This window comes from Girardinichthys multiradiatus, chromosome 11, assembly GCF_021462225.1.
Source record: "Girardinichthys multiradiatus isolate DD_20200921_A chromosome 11, DD_fGirMul_XY1, whole genome shotgun sequence".
Classification (NCBI taxonomy): Eukaryota; Metazoa; Chordata; class Actinopteri; order Cyprinodontiformes; family Goodeidae; genus Girardinichthys; species Girardinichthys multiradiatus.
Genome location: NC_061804.1, coordinates 4,870,910 through 4,892,536, shown reverse-complemented (window position 1 = coordinate 4,892,536; position 21,627 = coordinate 4,870,910). Strand labels below are relative to the sequence as shown.

General features: G+C 38.0%; 1 protein-coding gene across 1 annotated transcript in view; it reads left to right on the top strand.

The window, feature by feature from the left end:
• grk6 (G protein-coupled receptor kinase 6) overlaps positions 1-21,627 on the top strand; it is a 77,135-nt gene that overhangs the window by 6,817 nt on the left and 48,691 nt on the right. Inside the window, exon 2 of the mRNA XM_047379714.1 lies at positions 13,127-13,222. Coding sequence (XP_047235670.1) covers positions 13,127-13,222 — 96 coding nt within the window. The remainder of the gene's footprint in view (positions 1-13,126; positions 13,223-21,627) is intronic.

The window sequence follows — 21,627 nt, the reverse complement described above, 5'->3', positions numbered from 1 at the left end:
CCCACCTGTCTTGTGTTTGCATTACATTCAGTTTATGCAGAGGACACACTTGTATGGAACGACACATAAGTTGCTAATTGCTAACATATTGTTTCTCTGGATGTGCTAGCATATGTTAGCCAGAAAAAGCAGTCTCTCTGTCATGTCTGTCAGATTCATGACACTGCCAAGCATTTAATTGTCTTTTTGTCACTTACATACGTATAATTAAAATGCAGAAAAGAAAAAGGCAAGAGAAGATTGACAAAATTTTTAAGAGAAATCCCGCAAGTGATATTACTGTAAAAAACTAAAAGCTTATTTAAATGAAAAAATAAAAATAATTTGTTTTGGTTCAGCTTTTTTTGTGTAAACTGAGCCATAAAGTGTTTAAATCATTTTGAGCCCAGTCTTTACCACTGCACCCATCTGGTTTAGGCCTATCCTAAACCAGATGGTTACAGGAGGCATTAGTTTCACAGAGCACATGAAGGGTCAGAGGTCAGTAATTCAATTAATGTAGGTTTAAACTATACTATGTTTTACTTACAGTTTGTGAAGGAGGTCAATTAAGGCAGACAGTGCGTGTGTGGTGCTTATTTCCATCCCAGGTGCATCTGTTTAAGGGTTTATAAAGTTCCCAGTTTTAAATGTTTTTAGGATGCATTTTAAGATGTGGCCAGGAGTGATGACGACAGAGAGGCGGAATAAGTTGTGTTTAAAAAAAGCACATAAAACACACAGCCATTCAGAATGTCAATTCATAGCCGATCCCCCCCACAGACAAGCAACATCCCCCAAACTTTTGAAAAGCTTGCAACACCACTGTGCCACTGTATCTATGCCTGCTTCTCGCCACAGTGACAGCAGACATTTTTGCGTGCCAGTTGCACCAGCCTTTCAAATGTGCTAAATATAGATGCAAAAACGGCACCCGCAATCCGCTTCAGGTTTAATAAATAGGATTGCAGGTAGTGAGGAATACACTTGCAAATCCTCCTCCCATAAATTTGCGTGTTTTGGTCATTATCATACATTTTGCATAGGCAAACACGCTAAAAGGTTTGAGCCCCTTGTTGCGCTGATTTTACACACACAATTCGATTTGTACCTGGTTTGTAGACCAGCTTTGTGCACACAATCCAGTTTGCACCTGTTTTTATACACCCAAACCCTTTGAAGGTCAGACCTATAGTGTACTGTAAGGAAATTTAGTCATGCGGCCTAAATAAACAATATTTACCATGTTCCATCTGGGGTCATAATCTGTTATATTTCAAGAGTCGAAAGGCCCAAATGGAGAAAAAAAGAAAATAAATGGGAACAGAGTGTAATACAAAGTCCACAGAAAATGATATACAATTAAACCTTATCCTTTTATCTTGAAAATGTATTGAAAATACCCAACCAACAGGGTAAGATGCAATGCTTCAGGTACAAAATGGAAGCAGGAAGGGACAAAATGGCAATACATGGGTACAAAATACGGCTACAAATAGCTGAAAGGGTGAATTGACCCCGAGCCACTGCAACTGTTTTGAGTTTTCTAAATGGTTTAATACCACAAGCCTTCTCCTGTAACCCGTATAACTGCATGTAAATTATACCTTCTGTTTTCTACTATTTCCAAGTCAAGTAACTTCTTGTTTACTTGCGCAGCAGCTTTTGCAATTAAGATGACCCTCACCGTCTTTATTCATTGTGAAAACACAAAGGATGTAAGGATCATCGCATTTTTGCTATATCTGCATACAATGATATTACCTTCCTGGAAGCTTTTGCCCAAACAAACAGTTGGAGGAAGTGTTTACAGAAAAAGTGACAGGGCTCCGAGTTCAGCAGAAGGAAAGTTATTATTAGACACCATAAACACATCCATATTTGTTAGACTTGAAAGGTTATGGACTGGAGATGTCTCCTGCTAAAAGTCCTGACAATGTTATACTTTCTACTGTCTACTGTGCTGCTGACCACATCCTCTTAGATCAGATTGATTTAAAAAAAAACTACCTCCTGCTGGCATTTTTTGATAATGTATCACGTTGAACTGAGACCACAGACACAAAGGAAACCTCTGTTGCGACTGCTCACAGGAAGACACACATGAAGCCACAACTGAAAACATCAACGTCTTCAGGGCTCGTATCACGCTTCATGATTTCTGGTTACTCACATTTCTGCTATATGTGCCATTCTGCTGTGAAGCTTTTAATATTAGAGCAAGGAAGACAACGGTTGTACATATCTGGCGGTTAGAAAATCCTCAAGTCTTTTAGTTTTAAGTCTGCTTTTGTATCAAATTAAGGTACAGTCATGTTGGAAATTAATTATTATTACTGTTTACACAATTTCTCAAATCCTAACTTACTTTGAAAAGTATTAAACCTTTTTTATACTGCATTAGATGTATAAAGTTTAAAGAAAATCTGCATTCTCAATCAAAGGAAATGTAAGAATGTGTCCAGATGGTGTTAATTTACGGTTGAACTATGGCTTTTACCTCACCTTTTATGGTTTGCAACTATAACTGAACTGAAATTTAAAAAAACCCCACATAAAAAGTACCCTAATGTATGCCTTGGCCAAATTAGCAAGGATTCAGTATTGTATTGAAAGGTTGCTTTCAATACAAAGAGCAATATTGGTCATTAGTCCAGCTAGCTAAAGTTTGCTAAATGACACTTTAAGGAAAAATAACCTTACATAAATATCTACAGTAGGAAGCTTATTCAGATTAAAGAAATAAATAAGATACAATAAAAAAATCTAAACATTTAACCTCTACAAACAGAGAATTGACACATTTTCTTACATTTTTATAGTTCTTACTCAGACAAATGAAGAAGTTGTGTAATTTTGTACCACATAAAGTTCAGCTTAGTGTGATGATGTCGTAAACAACATGTGAACCCTGTGAAACATTCAGAAACGTTTTGATTTAAACATTTATGACCTTAGTTCCCTCTCCACATGTACAGTTCATACATATAAATGTTGTCTATTTCCCCCCCAGTGTGTCTACTGCTGCTATTAGACTTTGGGTTTCTTGTCAAATCTCCCTAAAGTGCAGAACACACACAACCAAACTGGTTATCTTCCATTTATTTAAGCTCTGAGTAAGGGTGGGTGAACTGCTAAAAACGCTTCAAGCACTATCAACAATTAAGAAATATGTTCCCATTCTTGAGACATGAAGTTCACTCTTGTGAATTTTCTCACTTTTAGCAATCCCTGAACCGGACCAGCAGTGTGATTGCTTTATGCTACCTGAAAGCACTTTATAACTGTGAGGGTTTTATTGTGAAGGTTGGCCTTATTGACGCTATAAATAGAGGCATACATCATTGTGTTATTGTTTTCAGATGCTGTGTGTAATGAGTGTAATCAGACTCTTGTATACAATGTTAGCAGTCAAATAAATCGGATGAGCGTATTAAAGTTAAAGTTAAACAGACGCACCCAACAATCCAGCTAGATGTTTACCAATTCACCATTAGCTGCTAGGATGCTAGTAGCAGCTCCTGTAGTTTCCCTCTAAACGTAGTGAGGACGAAACATTTTCAAAAGTCTTCCTTGCGCAGTATAGCTATAGCTTTGTGCTGTTTGGTGGTTTAATTATTCCTGCCTGACTTTTACTGCCTTCTGCTCGCGTCTGCTGCAACGCATCGGAGACAATACCTTTGATGGATAATCAGAAAACTCAAATGTTTTTTAAAAGGTGGTCACTAAAATGTAAATGGGGTGGAGAGAGAGGGGAAGACATGCAGCAAAGATCAACATACTGGGAGTCCAACCCGTGACAGCTACGTAGAGGACTATCGCTAATGGGCTGGGTGCTTTACGTGCAACGCATGCTCAGATGCTTCAGTCCATGACGTAGTTCGTCGTTGGTTCAACTCCCAGTCCAGGCGACCTTTGCTACATGTTCTCCTCTCTCCACCGCTGTCCTGTCACCTGACTGTCGGAAAAAATTTGAATTCTTATCGGTGTTTGAGGCGGAGAATGGTGCTGCAGGCAAAGGCGGGAAAAGAAAGGAGCGGGAATTACCATGGCAACCAGTGACAAAGCATTTTCTGAGTCTCAGCCGCTTGTTCTTTCTTTTATTATTCTGTCAACAAGTAAGTTTCAAATCTTAATAGAGCCAGCAGAGGCATGTAGATAAATGTTTAAATATTTAACATGTAGCCTTTCTGTCGTTTGTTCGGTGTTGCTGGCCTGAAGGTACAGGGGTTGGACAATGAAACTGAAACACCTGTCATTTTAGTGTGAGAGGTTTCATGGCTAAATTGGACCAGCCTGGTAGCCAGTCTTCATTAATGGCACATTGCACCAGTAAGAGCAGAGTGTGAAGGTTCAATTAGCAGGGTAAGAGCACAGTTTTGCTCAAAATATTGAAATGCACACAATATTATGGGTGAGATACCAGAGTTCAAACGAAGACAAATTGTTGGTGCACGTCTTGATGGCGCATCTGTGACCAAGACAGCAAGTCTTTGTGATGTATCAAGAGCCACGGTATCCAGGGTAATGTCAGCATACCACCAAGAAGGATGAACCACATCCAACAGGATTAACTGTGGACGCAAGAAGAAGCTGTCTGAAAGGGATGTTTGGGTGCTAACCCGGATTGTATCCAAAAAACATAAAACCACGGCTGCCCAAATCACGGCAGAATTAAATGTGCACCTCAACTCTCCTGTTTCCACCAGAACTGTCTGTCGGGAGCTCCACAGGGTCAATATACACGGCCGGGCTGCTATAGCCAAACCTTTGGTCACTCATGCCAATGCCAAACGTCGGTTTCAATGGTGCAAGGAGCGCAAATCTTGGGCTGTGGACAATGTGAAACATGTATTGTTCTCTGTTGAGTCCACCTTTACTGTTTTCCCCACATCCAGGAGAGTTACGGTGTGGAGAAGCCCCAAAGAAACGTACCACCCAGACTGTTGCATGCCCAGAGTGAAGCATGGGAGTGGATCAGTGATGGTTTGGGCTGCCATATCATGGCATTCCCTTGGCCCAATACTTGTGCTAGATAGGCCAAGGACTACCGAACCATTCTTGAGGACCATGTGCATCCAATGGTTCAAACATTGTATCCTGAAGGCAGTGCCGTGTATCAGGATGACAATGCACCAATACACACAGCAAGACTGGTGAAAGATTGGTTTGATGAACATGAAAGTGAAGTTGAACATCTCCCATGGCCTGCACAGTCACCAGATCTAAATATTATTGAGCTACTTTGGGGTGTTTTGGAGGAGCGAGTCAGGAAACGTTTTCCTCCACCAGTATCACGTAGTGACCTGGCCACTATCCTGCAAGAAGAATGGCTTAAAATCCCTCTGACCACTGTGCAGGACTTGTATATGTCATTCCCAAGACGAATTGACGCTGTATTGGCTGCAAAAGGAGGCCCTACACCATACTAATAAATTATTGTGGTCTAAAACCAGGTGTTTCAGTTTCATTGTCCAACCCCTGTAACTATTAGGGTTGTTAGTATTTACTTGGGTTATCTTTGCCTAATATTAAAATGTGTTTGGTTATCTTAAACACTGTGGGACAAGAAGACAAAAACAGTGAATATCAGAAACACCTGATTTCCCTCTCTTTTTTTAACCACACCTTTGGATCGGATCTTAAGCTGGAAAGTTTGCTTATGCTAACATAAGTAGCCTGCTTATATCTTTTAGACTGGACACAGTGATTCTGTGATGTTACAGCAGTGTTATGAACCTCCAGGTTCTGGCTATTATTTACAGTTTTCTTCCATGATGTGATAGTAGTAAAATAACAAATCTATTGGATTTGATTAATTTTACAATACACAAAGCGAACATAAATAAATACATTCCAACTGATCTGAATTAACAACTTATTGTGCTTGTCTGAGCTAATTATCTACTTATATGGACTAAAGAAAAGAGTACCAGTATGATGCTGGTGTTCTCAGTTGCCAGCTGTAATGTCGTGAATTCAACAAGCACCAGAAAAGTATGAAGTTTAAACTCAATTTGCAATCAGAGGAACTATTAGAATAACATCTGAGAGAAGAGTTTAAAGTGACACTTGTTTTTAGCCCAGTGGTTCTCAATCCTGCTCCTCCACTGTCCATCATGTACACCTGATTCAAGGTACTGCATCACCTGCTTAGCATGACAGCAGTGCTGCAGAAGCATGTTGATCACCTGTTCAGTAAAAATGTATATTTGAACCTTATTAAAGAAGTATGATTGTCAGGATACAGTCAACTAACAGCGCTATCTGCCACAAAATCCACAACAGTTCTGACTTCTTTAGCAACATGACAAGAAGTTAATCGTTTCTGCTAGCTCCTCTCAGAACCAGGCAGCCATAATGAGGCTCAGCAGGTACTTCCTAGAGGCTTGACCTGAGCCAATAGGAGAGAAGCTGAGGCGGTGACGCTGTTCCAAAGACTTCCCCCTCTGTCTCAGTCCCGCCCCGTTTGTATTGACATTTTCAGCTGCATGTTGAGGAGGAAAAGACAATACAGAGACAAAGAAAGAGGGAAATAAATGGGTTCAGGGAAAGCAGTTGGATAAAGAATACAACAGGGATATATTAGAGGGGAAAATATATCAGTGCTTAAGAAATAGAATAATTTGAAAAATAAAACATTTTTGAGGAAACAAACATGTTGTAGGAACATGAGTAGGAAAAATAAAACAGCAAGAAATTCACTTGTATTAAAAAAACTAAAAAAACAGAGTTCAAGAAAGAAAATATATGATTTGAAAATTTGTGGTTTAAATAAAAATAGTGGATTAAAATACAAATATATATATTTATATCTGATAATTTGATAAATTATTGAATAAATCTCTTCTTATTATTATTTTGTTGCATTTAATGGCACACTTAATTTATATTTCTAGCTACTTTTTGGCCCAGTAATTATTTTATTGAGTCATTTATTTATTTATGTATTTATTTTTAATTATGGCAGGATTGGTCCTTCATATGTACACTGACCAAAGAAACAATAATACCTCTAATTATTATTATTATTCTTGAAACATTTTCAAGGACTGATTTATCTTTTGTTTGTGGATAATCTCAGTCTTCATGCCATGCTGCCTTTACCCCCGTTTGTCACTAGTGCACACAGCGGACATCATTCATCAATCAATTTATCTGTGACTCTGATATGATCTTCTGTTTCCCGGACACATGCACCAAGCATCTTGTTTGCAGTGTATCTATGACAATAATTGATTTTTGCTCACACAGCAGCTTTGTAGTATTTGAATACCAAATCCGAGAGCATGCCGTTGATTTTTTTCTACTTGTTAGAGTAGTCTGGTGCTGAAATAAACACGCCTCGAGGTTGCTGGTGCAAACAGCAATTTTATACTATCAGTTAATACTTTAAATGGGCTCTACACACATTGTTCTGGATCATGGCTTTTGGTCCAAATAAGTGTGAACTAGAAGAAAGATTTGTAAACGACACAAGAAAAGAATTAATATTTTTACCTCAGTTTTACCAAATGTCTATCTCTTCAACTGTTATAATCCTAAAATATAAGCATTCATAGAGGTTTTGCATTATGAAAATATCACAGGACTTTTTAGTCATAAGTCTGTCTCTAAGGTTGGTCACTGAAAAGTAAAAAATCTTGAAGACATGATTTTGGCTCTGTGCTTTGCTCTCAGTAATGTTTTAAAATATCTGATAATGTCCGGCGTTTTTGTAGAAAAGTGCATTACATTCCCATCTTAAGGTAGAGCTAGACATACATCTTTATCTCCCCTTTCAAATTCAAATCATCATCGAATTCCTGTAAATTTCCAATTTCAATTTTAAGGTTGTTTTTATCGTTAGTTTGGTTCCTAACCAAAAAATCCTCAAGACATTTTACATAACTTTCTGTGAGATATCAGTGCATAACGCTCTACTAGTTTGTACTAGTAGTTCTTATCTATGATTCTGACATTTTTAGAGCAGAACATTATACATCCCTGCAGATTTTCGATTTGCCAGTAATTTCACCATTAGTATTAAAATAAAAGCCGGCATCACAGGTTTTTAACCTATTTAAATGCAAAAATACATTGCAGAAAATCTACTAACAATCCACTAGACAGACTGGTTATTAGCAGAGCAATGCTAACAGTTAGCATCTCCAGGCAAATTGCCCCAGTGCACTTTGAACATTCTTAGCTAGAAATTACCCTTGTGAAGCTAACAGCTAGCATGTATAAGCTAAGAACTAGCAACCGAACCAAATTGTTTATCTACTAGCATCTTAAAGCTATCTTTAACAGCGGATCATTTTGATTTATCCTCTTTTTTGCCAAAGATTTGGCAACTATTTATAAACTAGCATGTAGAACTCGGAGATTGATTATATTCTTAAAAATATATACTGATCTTTTATGTTAATTGATAACCAGGTTTGTCTTTATTATTTTAATTGACACTTTTTTTTGCTGAATTTTGGTGTCCAAAAAGAACTTAAGAGTTCTTTAGAATAACAATGCTAACCAGTAGCATCTCTTGGCTAATAGTGCCCATAAAGTTCTAGCTTTTTTTGCTAGAAATTGGCCTTCTGAAGCTTATAGTTAATAAGCTACTAAACCTACTCAATAATCCACTTTGGTGGTTGGCAGTATTTTTAGCTCACTATATCTGCTAATTCAGTGTAATCATTTTTGTTAATTATCACTTAACAAAATTTTGCAGCAGAAATTAATGGTAATATTTCCAATTTTGCTGAGCCTGTGTGATGTGTGCTATAGCTCATCTGCTTTAAGGTTTGACGTGTTTTGTGTTCAGAAATGGTATTTAGCATACCTTGGTGGCAATGAGTGGTTATTTTAGCAACTGTCACCTTTCTATCATGAATCAGTCTGCTCATTGTTCTGTCATCAACAGTGCATGTTTGTCCACACAACTGCTGATAACTAGGTAATTTCTGTTTTTTGGTTTTTTTTAGAACAATTATCTGTAAACCAGGGAGATGATTATGCAGGAAAATCTCAGTAGATTAGCAGTTTGTGAAATACTCACACTAACCCATCCGGCACAAACAACCATGCCGTGTTTTTATACCTATAGTTTTTTAAGTTAATTAGTTAATTTGTAACTATTTCTGGTGTTTCGATTTATCTCCACACAGAGAACCCTCAAAGCGAATCAAAACCTGTCACTACAAACTAGCCTAGAACATTCGGTCTGTTTATTGGTCAGACATTTCTGGGGTAGGAGAACCAAATGTAAATACAAGAAGCAGATGCTGTGTTCTGAGCAAGCAGAAAACATGGAGAATATCATATTAACAGTGTGTTTCTAGGTAATATTTTAGGCAAAACCATCTTAGAAGTATACCAAATGATTTTGAGAAGACATCTTGAAAGTTGCATAGGGCTTTATGATGTAAGAAAAAGACACACAGGCTTTCTTCGTTAGTTTGTTTGCTCTACTACATCCCACGATGCAACGCAAACCTGGCTGTTTGGATCAAGCTTGCAGATTACAGCTGGTAGCGGTGTCATTTGATTGACTGATTCCATATTTGTAAAAAAAAAAAAAGCAATTCAACTTTTGTACCTAAAAATAGCAGCATATGGAGGTATATTTTAGACTGATTTCTTCCGTCCCCTACAGACGATGGTAAGTGAGCTAACCTCTGAGTAATAAGAAATCGCACTCAAGAAACCAGAACAATGTTCTGTTTTTTTTTGGGATCTGGATAGAATTTAAGTTATAAGTAGATTGGAGGGACATAATGGCTTTTTCTTGGATATTGAAGATATTTTTGCTATTATTAGGAAAGTTTCTTTAGGTCCAATGACTGATGGGGTATTTAGCTCTTATAGGCTATAGCAAGGACAATGGCACTTGTATTAAAACAGAGTCAGTTCCACGTAAGTTGTCCTCCGCCAGCTTGTTATTTTTGTTCCTTCCTTTAGGTTGAAAACATGTAGCTAATTTAAAGATTTATTGTGCAGCGCAACATTACAATTCAGTTTTTTATGTAGCGATTTTTTTATTTACCTTTCAGAACAGGGTTGATAAGTCAGCGGTTGACCCAACAATAGTACCACTAATACGTTGAGAAAATGAATGTATTTTACCTTATCTATTTAGTAAAATAGGCATTTTAATTAGAAATAACAAGGCAGACAGAGAATAAAACTAGAAAAGCATTAAAATGGAAAATCATGGCTGCTTCCTTTTTATCCCACAAAAACAAAATGAGCCTGCAGATACTTGAAACCCTCTAAAACTGAAGTAGCACACTGAGCATCGTGTCGGCTCATGTCCCGCTTCTTGCTTTGTGGTGAGTGAACTTGCACCAGAAACGGTGTGGCTGTTGATCGAGACACAGACAGAATATCAACACAGAAAGGACAGGAAGTTCTTCTAGCTTCTCCTTTTCCCACCATGTTTCAAGCCATTTATCGCCTGGAGGACTACCGCAGTTTAAACTTCAACAGAAGCTTAAAAAACTCAAGAAGCCTGAAAGTAATGATTAAACTTGATTGACCCACAACAGCCTTTAAACAAAAGATTAAAAAAACACCTTTTTTTAATGTATAATTTATTAAAGATTAATATATCAGGAATATCTTTATCATCATGCGGAGCTTAATTGGAAATTAATTGTTCAAAACATTCCTGTTTCCTTAAGAACAAATCAACATCATTAAGGAAAAATCACCGTCAACACTTAGAAGTTTAGAAAGGTTTCTACTCTCTACTGAGTAAAACGTAGTTCCTGTTTAGAAAAGCCTGAGCCTTCAAATGAATAAGAAAAAAATATACAAATTTGAAAATTTTATTCTAAACTGTATTGGGAAATAATACAGAAATAAAATTGTCATACAAAAAAATTCAAAGAATTTTGTAACACCGGTTAAGAATTTAACATTCAACAGACTGTCAGTCGCCATAGCGATTCCCACCTTTTTATCAGACAGCGAGACAAAAATAAATACCTCAACAAACATTTACTCTGCGAAATAAATACCTCAACACACATTTACTCTGCGAAAACTGTAAGTTGTATCAAAAAAAGCTGAAACTGTTTGAGGAGAAACCCTGTGGTAGCCAAGTGTGTACATTTTTATGTATCTGCGGTGTTTAATGTAGGAGATAAGACAGGTTAAACAGACCCGTCACATAGTTTTAAAAGAACAATTCAGAGCTGAAATGTAATGGCAGTGGTGCGGGCACTGTGTACTCTGCAATGATTTAACAGAAAACCACAGGTCCTGTGGCAGTGGGAGAAACTCTGGAAGTAAACAACATTGACCAAGTTCTGACGTATGAACTGCATGTGTGCAGATAAAACCGTGGTGGTTTAAATCAAACAGTTTCTCAATAAAGTCATCACACTTTAAGCCAAATATTTTGTGATTACAGGAAAAAATAAACTTTATCTGTGATTGTGACGAAAAGCTGATAATTTAGTTAAAGTCCAACTTTCTGTGCCCCGTTTGGGTCATGGAATGATGTTGGTACTGTAAAATATGACTGAGCCATGGAGATACCAAAAGGTCTTCACCCTCACTGTGTTTGTCAGAATCCCACAACAATGCATAACGATTATTTCTCCTAGTTTGTAAATACTGTACAACGTACCACTAAAGGTCATAGCACAGTAATCCTGGATGACGCACAGAGTTTAGTGTATGTTTGGGGTTTTCCGACACTGTGAGGACAGTAGCAAACAGAATTTTTTAATGAAACTGAAGATTAAGTAAACTGGATGAATAGTAAAAAATGCCCTTTAATGCAATCTCATTTACTAATGAAGCAACTAATGCAAAGTCATTTCTTAGTGTTTCCTTTTTGGCATCAGACTGTGTTGCTCATCTTTTAATCCGCAAGAGAAAGAAATAACTGACTTTTACATTATTTCACAAAAGACAAAAAATTTTGAAGTTTTGCAAAATGTAGATTTTTTGCAACTTCCTGGGCAGCATGGCTAAGGAATTAAGTTTAAAAGTTGTTTTTCAGACTTTTTGTTACTACCCTTCCAAATTTTTATTTTTATTTTTTGGTAATTACCAAATTATACTCTTGTTTCACAATGATAAGTGTTTTTTATTTTAGTAATTGTAAAGAAATCAAAAAGATAAAAAAAACTATTAAAAAATATGATGTTTTTATTTCTTCATTTACAGTTGTGGAAATGTTTCTTGGCATATCAAACTGTTCTTATAATAGCTGACCAGTGTTTTGTGTGATTCCACTGATATTTTTGTCAATTCATATTTGGTGATGAAAGCCAAGTCTTTAAGGTTGGAAGGCCTCCTTGCCATCACCCTGATCTGTAGCTCCCTCCACAGATACTCTTATCAGATTCAATTCAGAAATGTGTTGGTAAAATACAAAACTTTTTTTTATTCTAAATCTACATCTATGAGGGGTGTGAATAATTTGGAGTTTATTTGTATAAATATGAAAGTTCATATATAATGTCATTTAAGAGGATCGGTATAATCTAGAAACATTTTTTGGCATAAATCTGTCTATTTAAACATCAGTTTTTGATCTTCCTCAGGAGATTTCTCAGTTTAAAGAGTTAAGAGAAGAAATATAAAATGTGTATTAAATTATTATTTTGGCTGATCTGTTTAAAGCATATAAATTAAGAAATTGGATTTAATCATCACTTTTAAACATTCTGCCTCTTCATATTCAATCCCTCAGCTACAAGAACATCATATTTCAACCTACATTTGATCTGCTAATATCAGAGCTCGGTGAGAAGTTTAGGAAGGATGGTATACTCCGGCGGTGGCGACGGTGGTAGGGGTTCGTCCTGTAACCGCTGGGTTGCCAGTTCGAACCCCTGCTCCGTCCGTCTCAGCCGTTGTGTCCTTGGCCAAGACACTTCACTTGCCTTGTCTGCTGATGGTGGTCAGAAGGGCTGGTGGTGCTGATTGTATGGCAGCCTTGCTTCCTTTAGTCTGCCCCAGGGCAGCTGTAGCTACAAGGTAGCTTACCACCGTTGGTGTGTGAATGTGTGGATGACTGTTTGTAGTGTAAAGAGTCCTTGGACACAAGTGCAGGCCTTTTACTATTTTGTCTCCATTTCATCTTGTTCAGAGTGTTATGTTGTCAGGTTAAAAAAAAAAAATCACCATCTTTCTGTTTTTATTTTCTTAGGAGGTGGCGGCAACAGAAAAGGAAAAAGCAAGAAATGGAAGCAGATGCTGCAGTTCCCCCACATAAGTTTGTGCGAGGAGCTGCGACAGACCACAGGTAAAGATTTCTTGGTCTTCCCCCTTTCGTCCCACAGCGCAGGGCTTTCATCTCAGGAAGGTCGTTGTAGTCTTTTACGTGTCAGTTGAGTCAGAGGCCTCTGAAACCATTTTTTCATAGCAACCTCTTTCTGTCTTTCTGTTCCCTCTGGCTGTCAAACCGTTCTAACATTTACAACATTTATGCAACACAGACCTACTGTAAAATATGTTAAAAATTAGACGTTTTTAGAAGTTTATAACAGTAAAGTTTTGATTTAATTCAATGGCTTACTTTATTTATTGGTTGTTAGGATGTAATGGACAGTATATGACTTCTACCTTTGTTCAGTTTAGGTTACTTAGTATTAAGATTACTCAGTATTAAGATAGTAATAGTGTACTTTACATTTAATCACCCATAGCTACAGTATCAGGTAATTAGTTACCTGCCACTAACACTGAATAGGTTTAGGTCATAAAAATTCAAAAACACAGTAGAAACTGTTTAGTAACACATTGACCAAAGAGGTTAGGTGCCAAGTCATATGGTCCAGTTTAGATGTAATCCGATGAGGCTGGTGTTTAACTCCTGTCCCGGTGTACCTCAAAGAGAAACAATGTCTCACATTTGACTGGGTCAAATTCTGATAAGTCAAAAAAACTATTCGACTGGAGCTTTTCTGACATTTAAAGAAAGCAGAGCTGCAGTCATCATCACAGAGCCGCATCAGCTGTCAATCAAAATACGCAGCAGCGTCCCATGTCATGACCAACCTGGGCGCCACATTGCTAGTAAAATAAAACAGAACAAGACAAGGATTTTCTTGTATAGCTTACATCAGTGGACTATGCAGAATATAATGGAAAGTATGTCACGGAAAAGAAATTGCAGCTACAACAAAGACTGGGAAACGGTTTATAACTGGATGAGGCCAGTGAAAAGGTGATCTCTGAGGGACTGGTGTAAAGTTTGCCAAAGTTATTTTTCAATTTCACATGAAGGGGAGCATGACTAAAAGCGACACTGTAAAACTGAGTCGCACACGAAATGCACAGCTGAAAAAGCTGCCTGCTGATCTACAGACTCCTTTTTACTCAAACTCAGAGATGACTGCCAGACAGACAAGGTAACAGCAGCCAAGATAAACTTTAAAAGCTTGTAAAGTCTTCTCAAACTTGTGCTAATTCATTGTTGGGCACTAACAGGCAAAGCAGGGATTGATGAATGTAATGTGAGATCTTTGTTAAATTCAAATTTATGACGTCATCATAGTGTTGGTAATGTGTCCCACAATGTCCCTCAAAAGCATCCTTGTTGTACTGCAATCTGTTTTTCGATATCTGGTCACTGTACATCCAAGTCGGACCGTTCCTTCTGGATGCTGAATTTATTTATGTCGGTGATTATAATTGGATTTCAATTGGAGCGGTTGGATTTTAAGAGAAGTAGCCAGAGATGCTAGTATTTTTCCTAGAAATAAAGCAGTTGGTTATTTCAAATTGTATCTTACCAAATTATAGCCCCACCTTCCCAGTTTTTACCATCTCAACAAGCCGTAACATGAAGTGCTTCCTTAAGAGCTCCAGGGGTGTTTCCAATTTCGAGAAAAAAATTAAACCATGAGTTTGATTTCTACAGGGAAAAGTGTTCAAAGAGATAAAAAACATTAAAAGATGTCAAAGTTGACCTAAAAAAGCAACAATTTGAGTTTTTAAATTGGACTCAGGATGTTTTTTCACAAACTATTTTGTCAAGACCGACCAGGCCACTTCCAGAGAAACACAAGACATTGCAAATGTAATCTCACCACTTAAGGTTTGACAGACAGAAATTAGGATTTTAGCTTTGACAGGGAGGTATTAGTTAAAAAACTGCTCCTGTTGTGTACCATAACAAGCTGCTATCTGTTCTAGGACAACCTTTGTCCCATTCCGGGTTTAACAGCATAAAACTCACTTCATACGTTGAAGAGAAGAAAAACTTATTTAAAAGATACCACACAGGAAACTGTGGGCACAGCAGAAAGAAGAAGCAGATTGCTGTTTTTGCAAAGTTGCTTTCTTTTTAACAGACCAAAAAAAAACGGGTTTCTGTATCTGAATCTAACCTGCGCTGCAACATGACTCAACCATTTAAAAGGTTAATGTTGGCCTCAAGGAAGGATCCTGCAACATGGTGCTAAAACACTTAGCTCTACTATAGCACAGAAACATAGAGATATAGTTTCAGAATAGGACGCTTTCAGTAGCATTTCCTACAGCAGCAGTTAAGACATGCACAGGAAAAAGAAAACAGACAATATTTGCCCTTTAAACAACCCAAACTATGATAAATTTGCTGCGATGAGAGCTTTAATATTGACTTCTAGGACACGTCACTTTTTTATAAAAAAGATTGTTTTTAAAGAAAAATTTTAATTCAAAAAATGCTGAATTTTGTCTTTTTATGGCAACCCTTGACAAAAACTGAATGCAATAACAAGGGTTTTAATATAGCTTTTTTATTTTATAGACAGGAAAAACTGCACCTCAAAGTGGAACTGAAGCCGATGTAAAAGCATAACCCTGCCCCCACACAGATTTAAATAAATGCCACCAAAGTGGGCGGTGCCAATTGACACTGAGGGGTGTGGCCAATTGGGGGGATGGGATTAAGCGGGGGTGTGTTCAGGAGGACGAGGGAAAGTGGCAGCTAGCTTAATTTGACATATTGAAACATGAAGAGTGAGCAGAGCAACACTGGTAGTTTTGCCATGAATAGATATTTTCAGGTGGAGGATGTTTCACTTCCCTCGTCACCAGAAGTTGAGGGAGACTTTGTGGAGCCCAGCAGGCCTTAACCTTATCAGTTCGAGCCACTGACTCAAGGCGCTGACTCAGCGAAGCCCGAAGCCAACACTGCCGAGGCTGTGGAGGACAGAACGGGTCCAGTTTCTGAGTGGTAAAGTTATGACTGCTAACATGGACTAACATTAAAAGTCGTAACAAACTTTCAAAAGTTTACATTTAGATGTAGATTTATATTATTTCAAGCATACAATCGAAGGAATAAAGCATAAAACGTTATGATCAATGCTAGCAAAACTGCTAATCGCTGCAGGGGCGTGTCTGACTGAGATGGTTTTATACACGGGGATGTGACATTGACACGTACCAAGCTGTACTGTTTGAACCAATAGGAAATTTTAACTGCAGTAACCAACGTTCAACCCACAGAGGGCAGCACTCAGACTGTTATTGGACAAATATTACAGAATTAAACAAGTTTACATGAAAATTAAAAAAAATGCACAGTAACATAAATATATCACCGTTAAGCCTAATTTATTTAAAAAAAAAAGTCGATTTGGGCTTTAGTTCCACTTTAAACAATTCAGATTATTAATGGTTATTAATTCTCTATAAATCACTTCATCATGGCAACAGTTAATGGATAGTATAGTATAAGCTGATGTGTTCAAAGTAGAGAAATGGTCTAGCATAAAGATTTAACTGAGTCTGACGAGGGTCAAATTGTGAACGTTGGACCACTGGATCAGAGCATGTCCAAAATGGCAGCTCTTATGGGGTGTTCCCAGTCTGCAATGGGCAATATCTATCAGAAGTGATCAATGGAAGGTTGCAAGTTGGCCCGTATGATCTGATCCAGCAGACAAGCAACTTCTACTCAGATTGTTAAAGACGTTAGTGTCTGTTTGGATAAGAAGGTCCCAGAGTTTGTTGCTTATGAGGCTAATTCCTTTATGGGGTCATTTGTGTTTTGGGTAGTTTGAAGGCATTGCATAAAGTTGGTTGCAATGAAGTTGGACCACTAGATGTCCCTACAGCACACACAGAGGAGCTTTAATTGAATCTGTGTGAGTACATTCCGAATAATTATTGTATCTCTTAAGGGCAAAACATACAGGTCCTTCTCAAAATATTAGCATATTGTGATAAAGTTCATTATTTTCCATAATGTCATGATGAAAATTTAACATTCATATATTTTAGATTCATTGCACACTAACTGAAATATTTCAGGTCTTTTATTGTCTTAATACGGATGATTTTGGCATACAGCTCATGAAAACCCAAAATTCCTATCTCACAAAATTAGCATATCATTAAAAGGGTCTCTAAACGAGTTATAAACCTAATCATCTGAATCAACGAGTTAACTCTAAACACCTGCAAAAGATTCCTGAGGCCTTTAAAACTCCCAGCCTGGTTCATCACTCAAAACCCCAATCATGGGTAAGACTGCCGACCTGACTGCTGTCCAGAAGGCCACTATTGACACCCTCAAGCAAGAGGGTAAGACACAGAAAGAAATTTCTGAACGAATAGGCTGTTCCCAGAGTGCTGTATCAAGGCACCTCAGTAGGAAGTCTGTGGGAAGGAAAAAGTGTGGCAGAAAACGCTGCACAACGAGAAGAGGTGACCGGACCCTGAGGAAGATTGTGGAGAAGGGCCGATTCCAGACCTCGGGGGACCTGCGGAAGCAGTGGACTGAGTCTGGAGTAGAAACATCCAGAGCCACCGTGCACAGTAGTGTGCAGGAAATGGGCTACAGGTGCCGCATTCCCCAGACCTGGGCTACAGAGAAGCAGCACTGGACTGTTGCTCAGTGGTCCAAAGTACTTTTTTCGGATGAAAGCAAATTCTGCATGTCATTCGGAAATCAAGGTGCCAGAGTCTGGAGGAAGACTGGGGAGAAGGAAATGCCAAAATGCCAGAAGTCCAGTGTCAAGTACCCACAGTCAGTGATGGTCTGGGGTGCCGTGTCAGCTGCTGGTGTTGGTCCACTGTGTTTTATCAAGGGCAGGGTCAATGCAGCTAGCTATCAGGAGATTTTGGAGCACTTCATGCTTCCATCTGCTGAAAAGCTTTATGGAGATGAAGATTTCATTTTTCAGCACGACCTGGCACCTGCTCACAGTGCCAAAACCACTGGTAAATGGTTTACTGACCATGGTATCACTGTGCTCAATTGGCCTGCCAACTCTCCTGACCTGAACCCCATAGAGAATCTGTGGGATATTGTGAAGAGAACGTTGAGAGACTCAAGACCCAACACTCTGGATGAGCTAAAGGCCGCTATCGAAGCATCCTGGGCCTCCATAAGACCTCAGCAGTGCCACAGGCTGATTGCCTCCATGCCACGCCACATTGAAGCAGTCATTTCTGCCAAAGGATTCCCGACCAAGTATTGAGTGCATAACTGTACATGATTATTTGAAGGTTGACGTTTTTTGTATTAAAAACACTTTTATTTTATTGGTCGGATGAAATATGCTAATTTTGTGAGATAGGAATTTTGGGTTTTCATGAGCTGTATGCCACAATCATCCGTATTAAGACAATAAAAGACCTGAAATATTTCAGTTAGTGTGCAATGAATCTAAAATATATGAATGTTAAATTTTCATCATGACATTATGGAAAATAATGAACTTTATCACAATATGCTAATATTTTGAGAAGGACCTGTAGTCGCACGTACGTCTACAGTACGTCTGCGCAAAGCTCAATTTTTACGACCATTTATGTCCAGAATACGTCATCCTCTCAGCGATGAAAGGTTACAATATGAACCAAATTATATTGATCCAAAATATTAATTTAGTTTCGTCTATTTCGTCAGTAAGATCCCCTGTGAGAGCTGGAAGAAAATGTGAAAATAAAAACCAGATCAAATAAAAAGTATTCATGCGAAACCCTCAGATGAAACTGGGTTTGTGTTTTTTCGGTAAACCAGAAGATGCTAGCAAGCTTCTGTGTAAATCTGTGTCTTATATAGTAAGTCACTGTCATTAGAAGCTGTTACACCCTTTTTCTGGAATTTGGTCTGTATGTTCAGGAGGTTTGTTGTGGGTAAAACAAAGAGAGGATTGAGTTTGTTCTGAGGAAGCAGTTGGTGTGAGCTCCTTGGGCTGTTTTTGAAGAAACAAATATCATCAGGGTCACTTGTTTTTCTATTTCTGTCTTCGGCTCACATTTATTTAAACAGTTCTGGTGATGGACTTGACAGCCTTGTTCCTCTTAATTTATTTTTTGTCATCAGTAAATACACGATGTTCTATAAAATAATTTTGATTTAGTATTTTCTTCATTACTCAGGAATTTTTAATTTACCTCTACATTGAAGTATTTGGTTACCGTTCACTGCGTATAGTTGCGGTCTGTCTGTTCTGACCTCTAACATGTTAATCCAAAGGTTATATACTGGAATAGATGCCCTGTGGTGTGTTGGCACCTCTCCTAAAGGAACATGTGATGTTAGTATGATGTGAACTGTGACACCCATCACAGCAGAGTTCCCGTTCATTTGTTTTCCTAGTTCTGAGGTTTCACATGGTTTACAGTATATATTCATACACAACACCCAAAGCAACAGAGAAAACACACTGGCCTTATTGTTTGGTGGAAGAACAAGCAGGAAGGCAAGGCAGATTATCACCTGTGATAAAACTGGTTTGCCTCGAGGTGTACTGAGGTGACAGACAGATGATGCTTCAATTAAATCAGGGAGAAAGGATTATTCTCTCTACTGTACTTGTTCAGCCATGTGTACATTGTAATGATATATTCACAATATATTGAACAGCCTTACATTTAAGTTGTCCTTATTAGAAGAAAGGTCATGTCATACAGGAAACTTTAGAGATCTAGGTCAAACCTTTATATTAAAGCTCATGTGATGCTAAAATATTAACACAAATATTAAATTATACACAATGACCACGTTTTCACCTGTGATGCTTTGGTGCTGACGTGAACATAGTAAAAACACTGAGAAACTGTCATGTTTTATGGTTTTTTTTTTAGATTCAGTTGAGAAAAAAAACAAACAAGACAGACAAGCTTTCTTTGCAGCTTTTCTTCCACAAAGTTTCTATTCAAGGCTGTAATTCAGATGAGCTCAGTTGAACTCGTTTACACAAAAAGGCAGGAAGTTGTAGCTGAGAAATAATAAAAAGACAAATGAGACAGAACACAAACTTTCACATGAGCATACAATGGTTGCACACAATTGAATCACCAGAATCTGGTAATATTTTCAGTGCAACAAGAAGTAATAAGGTTTGCAGAAAGACAACTTCCTTGGTAGTCAGAGACAGCTTGTTCTTTTTACCTTCCTATCTTATAACAATTACATCACAGATTAAAACATATTGGTCAAAAACCAATAACCTACTTCTATTTGTTGCACTTCCTTTGTTAAGAAACATCCTGTGACTTTTTTAAGTGGGTTGACAGATTGAACTTCAGCCACATTTTTTAAATATTTAGTTGCTTCAGCATGTAATCTGGTTTAGTTGTGTCAGAACGTAAGGATGATTGTGTTTCTAGTGACACAAAATAAGAGAAACCCAGATTTTGAAGAGTGAACATCATTCCCTGAATGCCAGGCATGTGCAGGAAATTCACCCCACGTGTGATCGTACAAACCGCCAATGAGGAAATATTGAATTGTGTACTGAAAAGTTGAATTTAGTCTCTCCAGGTGTCATACTTTTCAGTCCATTCAACTTTCTCTATCATCTGTTACATTCTTTGAACTGTTACGTCACAGTATTTGCTGTGGAACAGCTAAACAAGGTCATGGACATCCGGCTGATCAATTTCTCGTATCCGCCATATTTATTTATTTCTGCAGTTTTGTAGTCCAAGCTCAAGTAGGCCTACGCTGAAAGAGGATAAGTTATGTTCGATTGTTGCTGCATCAGAACCTATTCAAAGTGCCTGGTTAAATTTTATTTTTCATGGAAATGTTCCCACATCATTGGGAAAATTTCTATTTCCCCCACTTCAAGGACAAGTTCTTCAGCAACCATCAGTATCCAAAAGGATTTGCTGAAGGACTTCATCTGATTAAGGGGTCATTTCCTTCTGTCTATGGAGATGACGGAAACAGCAAAGTGCTAAGCTGCAAATAATGCTAAAATGATAACAAACTTTATTTTAGACATGAATTTATTGTGTGTTGATATGACGTCCTGGTCATTGTTTTGATAACAGTAGCATCGTGCCTTCTGCTTATGTCAGTGCTGTGTGCTGCTTTAAGCTCCTTGAGGACAGAACCGTACTGCATACTTTGAATATTATTACATAAACAATTTTGCATTGTTTTTGCAGTTTCTGCGGTACTAGATAATTGTTATCTAATGGCAAAAATGGCCGAACGGGTTAAAGTGGAGCGAACCTTGATCTGGAGAGGGACAGGGTGTGAAGAGCCTCTATAGCATCTAAAGAGATGGCATCAAAATGGGATGCTCTCAGACGCACCTCAGAACAGGGGTACAGGAGGGGCCTGTGGAGCTACAATAACAAGTTCAGACCAAAGTATTGCAGTTCCACTTTATATAGACCACAACTGAATGATTTAAGTGTGAAAAGGAAGGATTTAAAAGCACGATACGTCCCCTTCAACAGATTAAC